General features: G+C 42.0%; 1 protein-coding gene across 3 annotated transcripts in view; it reads right to left on the reverse strand.

Moving 5' to 3' along the window:
* The window catches only part of slit3 (slit homolog 3 (Drosophila)), a 242,787-nt gene that overhangs the window by 82,993 nt on the left and 142,425 nt on the right, over positions 1–17,369 (reverse strand). For all 3 annotated transcript variants that reach the window (XM_071458286.1, XM_071458287.1, XM_071458285.1), the window contains one exon: positions 13,845–13,916. In XM_071458286.1, the coding sequence (XP_071314387.1) occupies positions 13,845–13,916 (72 nt within the window). The remainder of the gene's footprint in view (positions 1–13,844; positions 13,917–17,369) is intronic.

Raw genomic sequence — 17,369 nt, forward strand, 5'->3', positions numbered from 1 at the left:
TTTACCTCCTCCAGCCCCTCTGACCCTTCCTCTGTGTCTCCCTCCAAACCAGCAAACTCTGAAGTGCTTTATTATTGTTTCTTTAAAAACAGTCAACTGTCACAGTTTGGCTCTTCTCTTCTCCTCATCCCCCCACCCTGTTAAAACCACTGTCATTATTACGAACAGTAGTTACCTTACATTTATCTCAGCACTCTCCCCAGGAATATTTCCCCCCCTCTCTTTTTCTTCCTCCCTCTTTCCTCACTACCCCGTCCAACAATTTTTACACAGCAGTTTCCCAACTTTTATTTTTCTGCTTGCGACTGACCCTCTCTCTAATTTTCTCTTTGACCCTCCATCTTGTCTTCTCCCTCTCTCGCTTTTTCTCTCTCTTTCCCACACTGCTTCATCCCTCTCTTTCTCTCCCTCTCTCGTTAAGGTCAGGCCCTCTGCTTTTGCCAGGGCGCTGGTTGTTGCCAGGGTGTGATGGCTCTGCTGAGCCCGCTGACTCAAACAGAAGCCAAAAGGCCAGCCAAACCAAAATCACTGAACAGCAGAAAGCTGCACTGCTCTGTTCTCTTTTGACCCCTTCGTACACACACGCACGGGCAGATACACAAGTCCACACACACACACACACACAAGAAGATGTGGTCAAACATATAGGGAACAAACACTGGACAAGTATTGACAAAGACACTCGAAAGCAGACTTCCCCAGAAAGTGAATTTGGTTTGTCAGAGACCTCTATGGTATACACATACATCACAACACACACACACACGCACACACACACACACACACACACAGACTGTGTTTTACTAAACTTTAGGTTCAAGAAAGGTTTGTTTCAGGGGCTTCGATCCAGCGCCCACGCGTCGGGGATATAAGACAGATCTGGATGCAGGACGCAACCACAGAAATGCAATCGTTACTGGGGGCGGCTCAAGCTGGCCACACACCAACTGCACTGGGGATGTTCTGACATTCAGGGCAAGCACGTGCGCGCACACACACACACACACACACACACACACACACACACACACACACATACAGACATGGTTTTCTCAACCCCCTAACCCTTGTTTAATTTTGACAGTTGCACTGATGAAATTGCACAAACAACTACCCTATCTGGCATCATTGTGAGTCTGTGAGCTCAAATTACACTTTCGCCAAATGTTGTGCACATGTATACGCACACAAAACCCCCGGGTATTTCACCATACTGATTATTATTAGGGCAAACATACAGCTGTTCTTATTCTGCTGCTTTTATGCTCTTTAAGACTCCAGTCAGCAGCTGCAGTGTGGGGAAACTCAGTCTCCCATGAATGACTTTGTCAAAACTTTGGTTCCTGTGGTTTAAGATGCATTTTAAGATGCATGTTTTCTTACTTTTTTTTACTCTTTTACATACAATTGAATGACAGAGATACTGAAAATGAGCTGGAGGAATGACATGGGCTTTACATTAATGTGGAAACTATGAAAGGTTTGTTTACACTGAGTCAGAAAAACACTGACGATCTATGTGTTCATATTATTGTGCTTAGTTAATTAGCATATCCCCTTAACCCTCCTAAGGGAAGTTTTTTTCACTTTATTCTCATCATTATCAGTCCAAGTTATTATTAACGCAGATATTAGAAAGAAAGGTGGAGGAGCATTTTTCCATAAACTAATGAGTAATACCAGTTTCACATGGCAGCATATGTCACACTTAATATTGGATGGCTTCAAGAAACAAGTTTCTCCTCTGGTGTCTTACTATTACTGTTATTGTTCGTTAGTTGATTATGATTATGATTATGATAGCGTGTTCACCACATGGAAACAGGGTTGGGACGTTGTACCCTGAGGGATCATAAGAAAAGGGAAAGGTGTGGAATAGGCTGCGATTCAGAGAGATGTTGAGACGGTGCTATGGGTTGACATTTTACACACGTTTTATATGACATTTTATGCACTCCGCCCGGTACATGATGAGGTCACCACTGAAGGTTATCGATTTTCTAGAATATAAAAGCGAAGAATGATTGATATAAAATACAAGAAAGGACATTTTTAGACTTAAAAAGATTTAATTTAACAAACTAATCTCTATTATTTCTATCTTGGTTTGATTTATTTTAGTTTATGTGTGTATAAGAAAAGCCTCTTTTTGATCTCAGTGTTGTATTAAGGGTTCATCATTGTCATATTGCGTGCACAGCTGGCCAAGTGTAAGCTATTTCATTTGGCAGTAAAGTACTATTCTTTGTGGCATTCCTTGTGCGTGTATGAGATGGTTATCATTAAAAAGTAATGCTAACATTCATTTTTATTCCACCACTTCTTTTTTTTGTGTGTATTTTTTAACTTCATCACGTGGCAGAATCAAAAAAAAAAAAAAACAGTTTGAGGAGTAAGGAGGCCTGCTGGAAGTGAGGCTACGAAGTCAACAGTTCAGTGGGTGGAAATACAATTGACTGCCTCCGGCTTACAAGTTTGATACACGTCATTCTATTTTTCTTGCTGTTCTTCTCCCTTGATATAATAGAAAAAAACAGCGCTAGAAAAGGTTATTCTGGTCTCAGTGCTCGGTCGGATGACCACTGAACTCACTCGAATCGATGATGTCAGAGTCTAGTCTGACTTCTTTTGGCTGATATAGAGTTTTGAGATTTTGTGATCATGCTAAAAAGACATGAAGGGGGGGGGGGGCAAAGAATAGAGTGACAGGAATAAGAAAGGAGGGGAGGAGAATCAGGGAATACAGATGAGATGTGAAGGAGGGACAGGTACATGGACAAAGAGGTGAATAGTGCAGGTGAAAGCTGCTGGAGAAGAAAGAAAAACAGGTGAAAAAAAAGGTGAAATGAAAGGAAAAAAGCTGAAAGACAAGAGGGACGCCACTTTAGATGAAGAAGAGAGGAGTGAAATGTATGAGAGTGTGTGTTCGACAGAGAGAGAGAGTTAAAGGCTGAGTGAAAGTCACCTTGTAGAGCTACAGTGCACTGAGCAACTCTGTCCGTCTCCCCTTATGAATTATGACTGTCACACACACACACACACACACACACTTCCCATCCTCTCTGTCTCTCTCACTCTTTCGTCTTCTCACTCTCTCCTTCTCTCTGAGCGGCACACCCTCATCCAGAAAGCTGTGCTTCACGGAGAAAAGCAATCATAAAATATGCAGCTGTTCCACCGCTCTTTAAAGTCCTTTTCAGCCCGCCGGACTCTTCCTGTGTGTCGTGTAACAGCACTGTGAGTCCTCTCTTTTCTTTTCTAACCATCTTGCTCTTCTCTTTCTCCATCTGTCTCTCATTGTCACACCGCGCCTCTCTGTCTGTCCTGGTCAACGTCTCAAGTTGAAAAATTGAATTCATTTGAATTCGGTGGACAAAATTTGCCAAAACATCCGACCTGCTTCTCATTCACTCTCGCTGTCTTTCAAGCTCAATCATTCCCTGTCCTTCTTGTCATTTTTCTGTGGTATCAGCAGAGAGGTGGGCTGTCCTGCAGGAGGGAATCAAATAAGGCTACATCAGACAGTCTTACATCTTTTTTTTTTTTAACATCACCTTTATCTGTACGTGCAAAAGATGCTATCAGCAAATACTTTGCTCTCATCCAAGACTTTCATCTGAAGCACATTTGCTTTTTAATGCTTCTAAGCAGTCTGAACACGAATGTGGAGAGCACGTCTGGGGTTTCTGCATTGAATTCTCAAAAGCATTTTTAATCTATGCAGATTTGAAAGGGGCTGAACTAATGACATGTAGCATACTGTAGATCTACTGTGCTTCAAACACTCTTTTATAGTTGAAGAAATTGTTGAAAACATAATCATAACATGCCAAAATCATACCTTTTTGTTTTTTAAGCTAAAGGAGAAAAAACCTCCAGTACTTAACCATGTAAGAATTGGGATTCTGGATAAAGGACACTTCAATAGTTTCCGAATGCTGATGGACATTTATTGGCTTTTCCAAGAACTGAGTGGGTGGAAATGATCTGATTTCAGATGGTATTGAACGTATCGAGCCTGCATACATATGAAGGCAATAAGTGGCTTCAGAAAATCCATAATGGTAATGTACAAACACTGTCATAAAGTCACATCCCACGTTTGAACATGTCATTCAACAAGGAAGAAACACTAAAGAGACAACATTAGAAAAAGATGTGGTTCAACTCAGCAGAGAGTAGTGGCACATAGAGTATATTACCATCACCTTGACAAATAAACCGCTTTCAGATCTGGAAAATTCACCCACTCTACATTTTCTGACTCCGAGATAGGGACCCTTTTGAAAAATGAAACTGATTAATTCTATTTATATCTGAAAATGATCAAGTACTTATCATCTATTTTCATTAATCTTCATTGTCAGCAGAGAAAAAAAAAAAAAGAAAACTCAAGTCGAAAGATCAGTGAACAAAAACCACATCTAATTCAACTGGTTGAAAACTGGCCTGTGCATAATTATTAATTAATCAGCTTCATATTAGCTTGACACCACTGCTCTCCACTACTCATGGAGTTCTTAGAGGCGTACACAACGCTTCCCTGCTAGAACCATTTGTGAATTTTTGATAGTGTATGCATGCATTTATTAAAACACTTGGGCATGTTTTTCCTCTGCATGTGTGTGTGTGTGTGTGTGTGTGTGTGTGTGTGTGTGTGTGTGTGTGTATGGGTGCCCTTTCCCCAGCTCATTGGGATGCAAGGCGTGAGCCTGTCGGGTGAGAGCTGTCCAGACTAGCTTTGCAGTCATTAGCGTGCTCGTTAGTCCAGTTATGTTAAATCTAAATTACCATTCATCATCACACAGGGACCCATCATTTATTCTGATGTGGCCTGGCAGACACATGCACTAACTGGATTAACTCATTCAAAGACACACTTGCTAAAACACAGTGGAATTCCAAATTAGGTGTTAGCTATTTGGTAAGTGTTTTCAAATAGATTATATACTATTGATTGAGACATTGCAGGGCATTAGTAATGATTGGTTGGCCCTTGTGAATGCGATCAATCTACAAACGGTGCCCTACTACAGACAAATGCAACTGAACAGAGAATAATAAATTAAGATAAGCTCTGCAGAACCAATTTTGACAAGGTGTTCAATTAAAGACCTGCCTGTAAGCTAAAGGTTACAGAAACTGGCTCACAGGTTAGTGGCTAAAATCCCTAGACCACAAAGGAAGACTGAATATACCACTGTAGTTAATTAAGCTACTAAAAATAAATGTAAAGATACATGTGTAAAATATAGGAAACACCATTATAAAATGTACCTTCATATTTTTGGGATAAAAGGAGGTTTTTCCTGCTGCTCTGCGTTGATCTCCATTGATACAAATGAAGACAATAATATATGGAAGGACATCAGGGTACAGCAAAGGAAGGCTGGCCTGCATTCAACACGGGCACTCAACATTAAATTAGCTCTCGCTGAGTAAGAACACACTCACACACACACACACACCAACACACAGTCATTAGTTGCTACAGGAGGAATGCCTACCATCTGCACTGACGTGATTGCAGAGACGAGGAATTCTCGGGAATCGAACCAACAAAGTGGATCGAGCGGCTCCTCTGCCAAATATAAAGACTGTGTTTATCACATAATTACATTTCCACTTTTGCTGTGTTTATTGGCTTTACAAGTTTGAGCGCATACAGCTTTGACCATCAAAGGTTTTCAAAAAAAAAAAAAAAAAAAAAAAAAAAAGGTGGAATCAAAGTGTTAGAAGAGTTAGAGAGCCGACTGTGGGGTTGTTGAGTTTAACACTTTACTCTTTACTCTTCTCAGTCATGCTTCAGTTTCCCTTCATGTGTTTGTGGCGACATCACAGTTTTGGCCAGCAAAACGTGAGATAAACACCGGGAGGAAAACAGACTTTGTGTTTGTTGCTTTTCTTAATTAGCACATGTCTCAGTTGTGGAACAAATATATTTATTAGCTGTAATCTTTTTCAGGACTTGCAGCTTTGGGCATGGTCCTGACCTTTGTAATGGATACAGAGACCAAAGACCAACACTGCTGTTGTCCTCAGGAGAGAACAGAATGTGTTTAGAAACTTCAGCAGCCTCTGAAAGCTTGTATGGAGATAAAGGCTGTCAAGTAATTAAGATTAATCTTTTCATTTAATGTCAACACTTCCAAGTTCACTGTCATGCATCAACGCCGATCGTCATTAGGAAAATCACTTGTTTAGAGATATTGTGCAGCTCTAATTGATTCTGATAGGTGTTTAATGACAAATATGTTAAAGCAACTGTGTCTTGCAATCTGTTTGTGATTTTAAGTGACAGAATAATGGGTCAAGCTCGGGTCCGTCTCTGTGTTTGTAGATGACAGAAAGAATATTTCAGGAGGTTTGTGATCTTTAAAGGAACTTCAGCGTCCCATCATCAAACCAGTGTGGACACCTTTGAAGCGACAGCTGTTTTCATATAACGTAATCAATGCAACTAATTCCTGGAAGAGCATCACAGAACATAGCCTGAGGAATGACCATGAACCGACTCGTCTGGTGAAACAAAAGAATAACACTGGTTTAAGCAGCTTGTGTCGATGCCATTTTGGGAGGGGTCTTCTGGCTGTGGAAGAGGAGCTGTTAGCTTTAACTGTCTCAGCTCTGCTCTAACCAACATCTTTCCTGAACTTTAACATACACTAAACACTAACCATAATCTCAGATTGCTGGAACTGGAAGTTAAAAGACGTCTTATATAATATTTCACACACTCGCCCAATGTCAACGTCCTTGTCAGGTAACAGGGTTACTCCAAAATGGTCTTTTCACCTCAACATAAAGGGCAAACTAAATCCTGTGTTGGCACTAAATGCCAAGCATAAATGTAAATTGTGCATTTCAGAATCATCCAGGATGAATGTAATTCTGAGAGATACCGTGCTGATCAGTCACACCTTTCAGCTGGATCTCACAGCAGAGCAGAAACCCTGCTAAAGGGCAGCTTTGATGCTCGACGTTAAGAGATACTGCATAAGAATGTTTCTTTAGTTCCCCACAGTGTGTGTGGCTTTAAATTACACAGCCTGGTTTGAAATTGACACAACAGCAAATGTCAAATGTCTGCTGCATTTGTCTGTCAATGAATCAATACGGCGCATCCACTACAGTGGCTTATGTTTCAAAACAGTAACATTTGAACACCTCTGTGATATAAAGTCTTTGATCTTGGCCTGTTAATCTTTATCCCTGCTGTGCACGGTGCACCCTGTGACCAGCAGGCGAATTCTTGTTTCTGTATCAAAAAGGCTCCTCATCGCCTACCTGTTTCCACCGCTCTCCACAAAACTGTAACTTTCTGCTTCTATCAAAATGTAGACGTCCACGGGAGCAGGTAGGTGGGGCTAAGTATTTCAGCGAAACATGTAAACACATTATTTTGGCCACGAAAGTGACTCCTGGCGAGTAATGTTTGGTTAGCATATGAGAGCTTGCGGACAAGCCAAAAAGTTAATTTCAGAAACCAACTGGCAAGTTCCCAGCCGAAGAGACTCACTGCTCTATCTCCAGGCAGTGAGCTCACCTAAAATCACCAGAGCATGCTAATTTCCTTTTTTAATTTTTCACCACGACAGAACTGGAATTTATTTTCATTACAGGCCAGCGCAAAATGACTGGACGGATATTAAGGAGGGAGAGGAGATGACCTGCAGCAGAGGTCAGGTTGCACTCACAGTCACACTGTGACAACAGCTTAGAAATGCAGGCTTCAACTCAGGTGAGTGTTATGAAGGCAAATATCAAGTGAAACTAGTTAGCCAAGCTTTATTTATGCACTTAAGGCAATCACTGTTCAGCAATTCAGCATGTTTATCCATCCACTGGGGTGACTTGTGTTTATATGAATCAGTTATAAGAATCAGGGATTAAAAATGTTTAATACTATTAAAGTAATTAATATATTTCAACTGCAGGTAAGTACTGATTAAAGATGTTATCAAAATGTGTTGTGTGCAACATTAAAAACATGAGTTATTAGCATTTCAGGTAAGAAAAAACAACTTCAGGAAAAACACAGACTTATATGCAATTTTAAAAAAAAAGAATATCAATCAAACTTTCAACTGAAATAAATCATATTCTGCATTTTTTTAGCTAATGTTTGCATTTCAAGCTGGGCTATTAAAACCAAAGGAACCAGAAAATCAACACATCAGCCACCCAGTCGGGGACTCCATCCGCACTTTGAGAAATGCTGCTCTGAGTCTATCTGACAGTCATGGTGGTCTGGAAACAACAAAGGGCCAAATTGAGTCAGTCAGTCAGACATTTGTTCCATCAATAATTAATGCGTCTCTGCTCCCTCCTTCTGATCCTTTCAATCTATTTTCTATTTTTTTAACCCATTAACGTCACATCAGTGTTTCTTCCTGCTTCTCTGTTTCTTATTTCATCTCCTCTTCGTTCTCTCGTGTCTTTTGCACCTTTGTGTCCTACATTTGTTTGTCCTTGCCTCATTTTCTATCTGCAACAAATTGCAAGTTTTTGTCTCCCTCCTTTGTCCACTCTTGTTTGTATTTGTCTTGTCTCTGTCTGCCTCCTCCTCTTTCCCTCTGTCTTCTTTATCCCTCTGCCTTTTATCTTTCCTTTTCTGCACCTATATCTCTTCATCTTCGCCTCCATCTGCCTCCATATATCTGGAGTTCCCTCCTTCCCTTGCTATCTCTCCCTCTGTATCGCCTGGTTTCTCCCTCCCTCCCTCCCCTCAGGTCCAACTGCAGATAAATAAATGATGTCCAGGAAACAGGCTGCTTTTACAACACCGATACCACACTCTCTCCTTTCTTTCCCTCCCCGTAAAATCCCTCTTTCTTCCATTTTGTGAACACCCTCCACTGAAACATCTCTCGTCTCTGGCCTCTTCTTGCAAAAAAAGTAAAAAAAAAAAAAAAAAAAGAGAAGATATGATAGTAACCGCAGTCCTTTTGGGTCTAAATAAATCATAGCCCAGCACTGCCTTGCTTTTACAACACTGATCATCCACTTTCATCCTGGCAGCCATGAAAGAGAGAGCAGAGCGAAGAGGAAGCAGGAGAAACAGACTATCTAAGGACATATGAGTAAAGGGACCAGATATCAAAGGAAATGGTGATTGTAAGTGTCTTTGGTAATTTCCATCTTTCTTCCTAAAATCTCTCCGGGAAGCTAAACTCTTCTGTCACACCGAGACGTAAAGATTAACGGCATCTCAAACCGGTTTACCCCAAACTTCGCGGAAAGTGTTCATTTCTTCGAAAATAGAAACGAGTTCTTTGTCAAGCATCCATGAATCAGTGAGAAGACCTTCGGGCGTTTTACTTCAGTGTGACCAGTGTACACTTTATTCTATACTTTGCTGAGTCCTGCTTTAGGATGTGTCCGCACATGTGAAATCGCATTAAATGTGCGGCAAAGCGTTATAGAGTCAAAAAGATGGAAAAAGTGACAAATTTTGATTTCTGTTGACAGTAAATTATACTAACACTGATTTCATATTTTTTAAATTAGGATTCATTAATAAATATTCATCAGTTTGTCCAACAAAGATAAACGATTTTGCCTTTTCACCGCATTGACACACGCCCAAAATTTTTCATTTTGTGACGTGTCCTTCTAAATGTCTCATAATTTCAACATATTGTCTGATATAATAATAACAAAAAACACCCAATCAGTCCCCTTTATTTCCACAACAATTACAACAAGATTAATAAACTAACAAACTCAAAAAAATCCATTTAGCATTTTCAAAATGAGCCCGACGCCCCAGTATTCAGCTCTGACTCGTCAACGCTGCTGCTGTGAAACATATTAAGCAGCTCAGATAAAACCTAGTCTACCAAGGAACAGCGGCTAATTAAAAATGACTAGATTAATTAATGTGGAGATTCGTTAGCGGCACACACACAGAGTTGTGCTTCTTTCAATTAGCATGACACACACAAATGGCAGAAACGCACGCACACACACACACACACACGTAACCCTTTGCCCGCCAGCCTACATACAGTCTGTTGTGTAACACAATTTCAACCAGTGTTCAGACAGTCATAAAATATCTAAAAGTACATTCACACATTTGCAAACATGCACACAGACGGACATCTTTTGGACTGATCATCATCAACATGCATTAACTGCAGCTTCTTGACCAGCAGATTACTTCAAAAAACACACAAATAACAAATAAGACATACACACACAGACTGGTACATGCATGTCCAGCCACAGTGGAACACACATGCAGACACACACATGGACTTTTATATTTGACTTAATACAGTTCCCAGCCTGGAGCCTGACCTCTATCACAGCTACATGCTTAATCCCAGTTGTCACTCTAAATAAAGCGTCACCTAACGATTATTTTTACTGAGAAATTCTTTGTTGATTATCACTCAAATTAACTTGTTAACGACATAAAATAAAATGAAAATATCTAAAAATACCTGAGATTTCCCGCAGACCAAGGTGACGTCTTGAAATCGCTCAAACACTTAAAGATATTAACAATGAAAAGCAGCAAATCCCCATGATGGAATCAACTAATATTCCGCATTACTGCTTTATAAGAGACAGAATCATTGATTGACTGATGGATTAATCAATTAACCATTTCAATACTAAACCTTAAACTTTCAGAATTCTAACCTAAACCCTAAAACCAAGTCTTAACCCTCAAACAGCTCTTTGAAGAACTGATGGCCGACACTTCTAAAAATGCTCTCACTATGAAAGCTTCAAACATGAACCAGTCCTCAAAAAGATAGAAGAACAAGACTATACTCACACACACACATTCATGTAGAACGGTTTGTGGGCACAGGTGTGCAAATACACCTACCTGATGGCGCAGTCACATGACCTCCAATCACATTACTTCTGTCGTCCCATCTTGTACTACGTTCACGAAAATGAACCCCAAAGAACTGAACAGATGGGTCTGGGCCTGTGTTTGTGTGCAATGTGTGCATCTGCATATGTGTGAGCACGCATACATCTGCGCGTGAGCGTGAGCGTGAGCGTGAGCGTGCCTTAAGATGCTCGAAATGAAGATCAGTCCTGCAGCAGAATTGCTTACTGTCATTCATGCTCTTTGCACACGTGCACAAGCGCTTGCGCACACACACACACACACACACACACAAACAGACAGACACACAAACACACACTCACACCTGCCTTTATTAAAACGTCACATTCGCTGAATATACTGTGTGCTGTCATGCTGTCTGCTGTGAATGGAAACGGCTGCGCATTTACAGTGAATTGTAAATCCTGCCGAGCACTCAGCTGTCAGAGTCTTATGAATTGCTAATATGTTGTATCTCGCGCTGCCGATCCCCCTCTATCTGCCCCCTATCACTCCCATTGTGAGCTGAGCAAAAAAAAAAAGGGGGGGGGGGGGGGCTGGCGAATCAAAAAAAGGCTAACTTTGCTAAAAGGAAATAAAACCTAGAGAAGGAGACATGACAGGCTGAATAAAAGGTGGTAAAGAAATAAAATAAAATTTTGCAACACGCACACACACACACACACACACACACAAAAGAAAGATCTACAATACCTTCTCGATGCTCAACATTTAGAATTAGTAGTAAAATGTGACCCACAGTGCAAGCTGCCGTGTACTGACCAGTTTCCACTGTGTCATCTGCTCTCTTTAATCATTCATGTGAAGACATCAGGCAGCACCACACTGCACCAGCAGCAGTCACATCTACAGCAGGATGCTCATCAAGATGTGTGTGGTGCTGCTGGGGACGACAATGAGCTTTAACATCACAATCACCTGTGTGCTACTGTGTATAATCAGGATAAAAACCTCTTCAATATTGTCCTTGATCCCACTTTAAATAAATTATCAGAAGAATATAAAGAAGAAAATAAAACTGCACATTGTGCTCAGAGGTGGATTCCTTGATTTCAGTGAGTGGGTTGTAGTTTTTTGCTGCATGTGTACTACATGTGTTCTTTTAAAAGCAAAAGAGAGCAAAAAATGAACACATGTACCCAATAGCGTGAACACAGCTCTGGTTTGTATCATATCCTGAGCAGAAATTTTCTGCATTTTTACATAATGGTCTCTGGTTTTAATAGTCTCTCCCACAATGTTTCTTGGTATAGTAGATCTTTATGTGATAATGAGACAGATTTTTTCCAGAGGCAACCAATTAGAGTCATATTATTCATTTAGACTGCCTAACTGATGCAAAAAGCAGCTGATTATCATTACATTGTTTTCAAACCATGACAGTCACCAACTTCCTCCTCCTGTTCAAATTTCCACTCGAACACTGTGTCACTGCTGTTATGAGCCTGTTCTTCTGGGTCTCACTCAATGAACCTCAACCATGTCCACTTGTACTGATCAACCAGCATTTGTACAACGCTGTAAATGGGGACAGGGACACCAGCAGCTGGGGGAGAGAGATGTCAACCATCTCTTCTTCTTCTGCTCTCATTCTTTCTTGTCATTCTCTCTCCTCCTCTGCTCTCTCTTCTTATCTCCTGCTCTCCCTCTGTCTTTTTTTTTTGTCCTTGTGCTTCTCTCTGCCTCATTTGCAATACAGTTTTACCCTCTAATAAACACATTCAGCAACATTACAACTAACCTTTTCACCTCTCAGCACCACACAGCATAATATGACTGCATTGCCAACAACCCTGCAGACAAACGAACCAATGCTTGAGCCCACCAAAGGAGAGAGAAAAAAAAAATTAACCGCTTTCTTTCTGCTTTTGCACAAGACTAAGCCCTGACACTGTGACCTTCATGTACTGGATTTTATCACAAAAACGTTGCAGAAGTATATTCTTGGACAGCTGCACAATGCACAGTGAAGCACAGCATCTGCCTCTGTGCAAGAACAAATGCACACCATGGACACACATAAACACACATATCCGTGCACAACCACCTGCACACGTACAAGTGGAGACACCTTGCCCAGCAGAACCCAGCATCGCACAGTTGCCATTCACACCTCTGAGCATAGTGACAAATGAGCAGCTCTAAAAATGTGGACAGTTCGGACACACACACAAACTTGCACACACTCGACTACACACACACAATCACATATGCAGCTGGAAGCAAACAGGCGTATTAGTATTAACGTATTCCTATATGCAGAGGGAATCACCCACATGCATTAACACACATGGTGCAGAGAAAATGCAAACCACAGCAGGTGGCAGATACACTTTTTTCTTCACTCTGTGTGCGTGCGTGATTGTGTGTCAGTGTATTGTAAGTCAAGGACGACACATTTGCTGGTGAATGAACAGGTACGCTACACTTCATCTTTGCAAGCAATGCACACAAGTACTTAGATGCACACCTCAGTGCACACACGCAAACACACACATACACACACACACACACACACAGGGACATCGCTAAATATAATTCACACACAGAAACATGGAAAGAAAGTACCTTCTCTCAACAACAGCATCTTTAAGTTGAAGCTTTTCTTGTATTCAAGACAAACAGCAGACATGTATAAAGAGAAAGATAAAGAGATGAGATAGAAAAGTAGATGAAGCGGAAGGAATGAGGGATGACATGCAAGTACAAGAGGAGAGGAGAGGAGAGGAGAAGAAGATGTGAATTTTTACATGAAAGGAAGGAGAAGCACAAAAGGACGAAGAAAAAGAATAAGACAGGAAAGACAAAGCTGATAGCGAGAGGAGAGCGCAGGAGAGATTCCTGCTTCACAGACAGCACATGAAAAGGGGGAGAGAGGAGAAGAGGGGATTGGTGAGAGGAGGACACGGAGGAGGAGGAGAGAGATGCAGGAGTCAGAGTGAGAGAACCAGGGTTTTTCTCTACTTACAGAATCTCCAGATCGCGCAGCGCTCGGAAAGCTCCATCTTCGATGCAGCTGATGTGGTTGCTGTCCAGTTGCCTGCACCATGCACACACACACACACGCACAGACAAACACACACACACACACACAGATGAGAGACAGAGATAGGAGAGAGTCAGGCGCAAGTCGTCAGGGTCCGCTCAGCTGGGGGAGGGACTAACAAAAGATGGGTTGCGTGAATGAGTGTGTGCCTGTGGGGGTGTGTGTGAGGTGATACCTCAGTGGTGGGCTTAAGGTAGCAAGTAGGAGACACCGGCATCAACTCACTCTCCCACACACACTGGTACACACACACACACACACACACACACACACACACTCTCCAGGGATACCCAGTCCAGACGATAGCACACGAGCTAAGGTTAAGTCTCTCACCTCAGCACTGATATGGCCAGCCCTGAGGAGAGGAGGAGAGGAAAAGGAGAGCGCCAGAGAGGAGACCGGTGCGCTGAAGTGGCCTGTCTGGCGTCAGCCTATCACCTCCCTCCCTTGCCGTACGCCCAACGTACACTGGCCACCGGGAGAGAGAGGGACGAGAGAGGTAGACACACTGAGGAGGAGAGCGAGCGAGCTGTAGCTACTAAAGCCCACCCTGCTTGTCTGTTCTGTAAATATTAATTGCATTTTCTCCTCTCCCACCCCTCCTCTCCCATCCTCCTCCTCCTCCTCCTCCTCCTCCCCATGTCCTCTTTTATTCTTTTTTTTCTCTCTCTGTAGTGAAAGAGGGAGTAATTTCATTACATTAGGCCAGCCAATCCATTAAGGGCCTTTTACCGGCTCTGTCACTGAAACAATTTCATTAAAAGGAAAGCCTCCGTAAATCAACCTACAGTCACGACTCTGCCTCTCTTTCCCGTTCTCCTTCCTTCCTCTCTCTCTTTCTACCTCCCTACTCTTCTTCCTCTCTCTCTCTCTGTCTACCTCCCCCTCCTCCCTCTGGCTCGCTCGTAGCCTTGTTCACCGGACTCCCAGATGCACCCTGTACCCCTCTGTCATCCATCCTTTGCTTTTACTTTAATTTGCTCAGCTCTAGGTATTCAAGCCCCCTCCTCGCCGCCATCCATCCCTCCATCCATGAACCCAACAACCCTGAAACCTCCACTCCTTCCTCCCTCCCTCCCTCTCTCCCTTCCCTCTTTCTCATCCATCCATTCCTCTGTCCCTCCTCCCTCTCTCTTCTTCTTCTGCAGAGGAGCAGATGAATGTATTGCAGATGGAAAGATACAAAGGGCAGATGTATAAAAGTGTCTTCTTGTTTTTTGTAACTCCACCAGGAAGGATGAGTGGCATTTAGCCTCTCTCACACACACACACACACACACACACACACACACACACACACTCGGACAGGTGGACATGTGCACACACACAATCACACACACACACACACACACACACACACACACACACACACAGCATGGCTAGTTACTGTCTGCTCTCCAGACACTAGAAGATGAAAGCATATCACTCCACCTTAATCTTCTCCTCCTTGTCTTCTTCTCCATCTCATTTCTCTTCCACTAGAGCCCTCCATCCCTAATCCCTTTTTTCTTTGACTTCTACCCTCTTCTTTTCTTTTTTCTCCCCTTATTTCCAAGCATCCATCTCCTCCAACGCTCATGTTTTCTCCCTCTCCCCATTCATAATCCATTTTTTTCTCCCTCTAGTGCCCTCTCGTCTCCTCTCATCTCTGATTCCCCTTCACCCTTTCTCTTCTCACACTCCATCTGTCCATCACTAATCCATTTCTTCTCCCTGTTTTCTTTTATCAGCCCTTTAAATCTCCTTTTCTTTATCCCCACATAGCCCTGCCGTTTTTCTCGGCACACTGCAGCACCTGTTGTATCAGTCATGTCAGCTTTTAACCCTGAGGAAGGTGCTTCCCAACACCAGAGCTGGGTTTTCTCTGTGGGTCAACAGAAATGGCATCTGGGCTCCAGGAGCAACATATTCTTTAGTTTGTTTTTGTATGTGCACATCAGTGTGGGTGTGTGAGGACAATTTGAGCATTATGTAAGTCCTCAGAGTGTCTGAAAAGTGTATTTACTGGTGAACCTCAATATGTAGCCACATTTCAAGAAGCCGCTGGTCAAAGAGAGGCTCCGAAGCAGTGGCTTCAGGCAAGAGAGATGTAAAAAAAACATCTTATTGAAGTTATCTCAGCTCCTGTAAGGCACTGACAATGACAGTTACATGGTGACAAAACTGAAAAAAAATTACAACTGTAAAAACTGTGATTGTGCTTGTCTGAATCACATGCTGGAGACAGCCCTGACATGCATGACAGGTTCATGGAAAGCAGTCCCCAGCGTAGCACAGCAAAGCACATTTTTCATGTGTTTCTACATGATATTGACCAGGTGCTGGTGGTTAACGGTTGGCATCAATTCAGTTTGGACTGAGGACAGTAAATTCCAAACAACTCTGCGCCCACAGGCCAGGTTTGGATTGGAACATAATTATTTTTGGCCCTCCGAAGGTTTCCAGAGACTGAGGAGACGTGTTGATCTGCTTTGATGCAATGCAATTATATTTTAGAGGTGATTGAGAGATAAGCTGTTTACCACCTTGCAAAGCCACGTTTGATCAAGTGAGCACAATTTGTAATGATCACTCGGATCATCAATGTGGGGGACTAAACAAGTGGACTGTTGTAAAACGGTGTAAAAGAATACTCTGATGGGATTTGTACTCTTGTCAAAGGCTATGTTTTGAATCTAAGATAGTTTTTTTCTTTGTTGGCTACTTGTTGAGAGCTGTGACTGCGAGCATCTGTTAAATGACTGGACTCTAAAATATAGTCAGTCTGGGGATAATACCAGCATATGGATGTGCCATATTTGTGTTTCATGTAATTAAAAGGATTTTTTTTTTTTTCTAGGATCGCAAACTGGCAGACAGCCCGATCAGCCATATGGAGACACATGGCACAGCCAAAGTTGACTATAGTTTTTAAAGCCTTTCTATTTTCAGTGCTGCTGTTTTAGTAACACAGACTATGGTTGTACCGTTCTTAAAAACAAAGATGTCGATTAGGGTTCCTGGTAATTGCATCCGTACAGGACAATTTAGCACCTCACAATATATGTCCACTGCTAATATTCAGTGCATGAAGCAGTGCATTATTTATGTAGCAAAAATAAGGGTGCAGAGGTTGTTGCTCACCTTTTAATGAACCGTAACCGAGATCTTCCCCTCACCTTAATGATGTGTTCTCGTTTAATCTTAACTATGCCTTAGCCATGGTTTATTTGACGTAACTTTCCCAACCCTTAACCTTACTGTTGTCGCCATGAGCAAATATTGTAGTCAATCAGGTCCCATGCCAGTATCCAGTAACGTCTTAGCGAAGATATAAGGAGGACCGGTTGAGTGTCTGTCTGACTTTGACAACAGAGACTGTGGTTCGCACTTGTCCTCAAACAACCGTTAATATATATTTTTTTCTTTGTACCAGGACCATGAACTTTTAGTCACTTAAAATTTAAG

The sequence above is a fragment of the Trachinotus anak genome, unplaced genomic scaffold (assembly GCF_046630095.1).
Source record: "Trachinotus anak isolate AG129_WGS33_773 ecotype Australia unplaced genomic scaffold, CSIRO_AGI_Tana_v1 ptg000021l, whole genome shotgun sequence".
Taxonomy (NCBI): domain Eukaryota; kingdom Metazoa; phylum Chordata; class Actinopteri; order Carangiformes; family Carangidae; genus Trachinotus; species Trachinotus anak.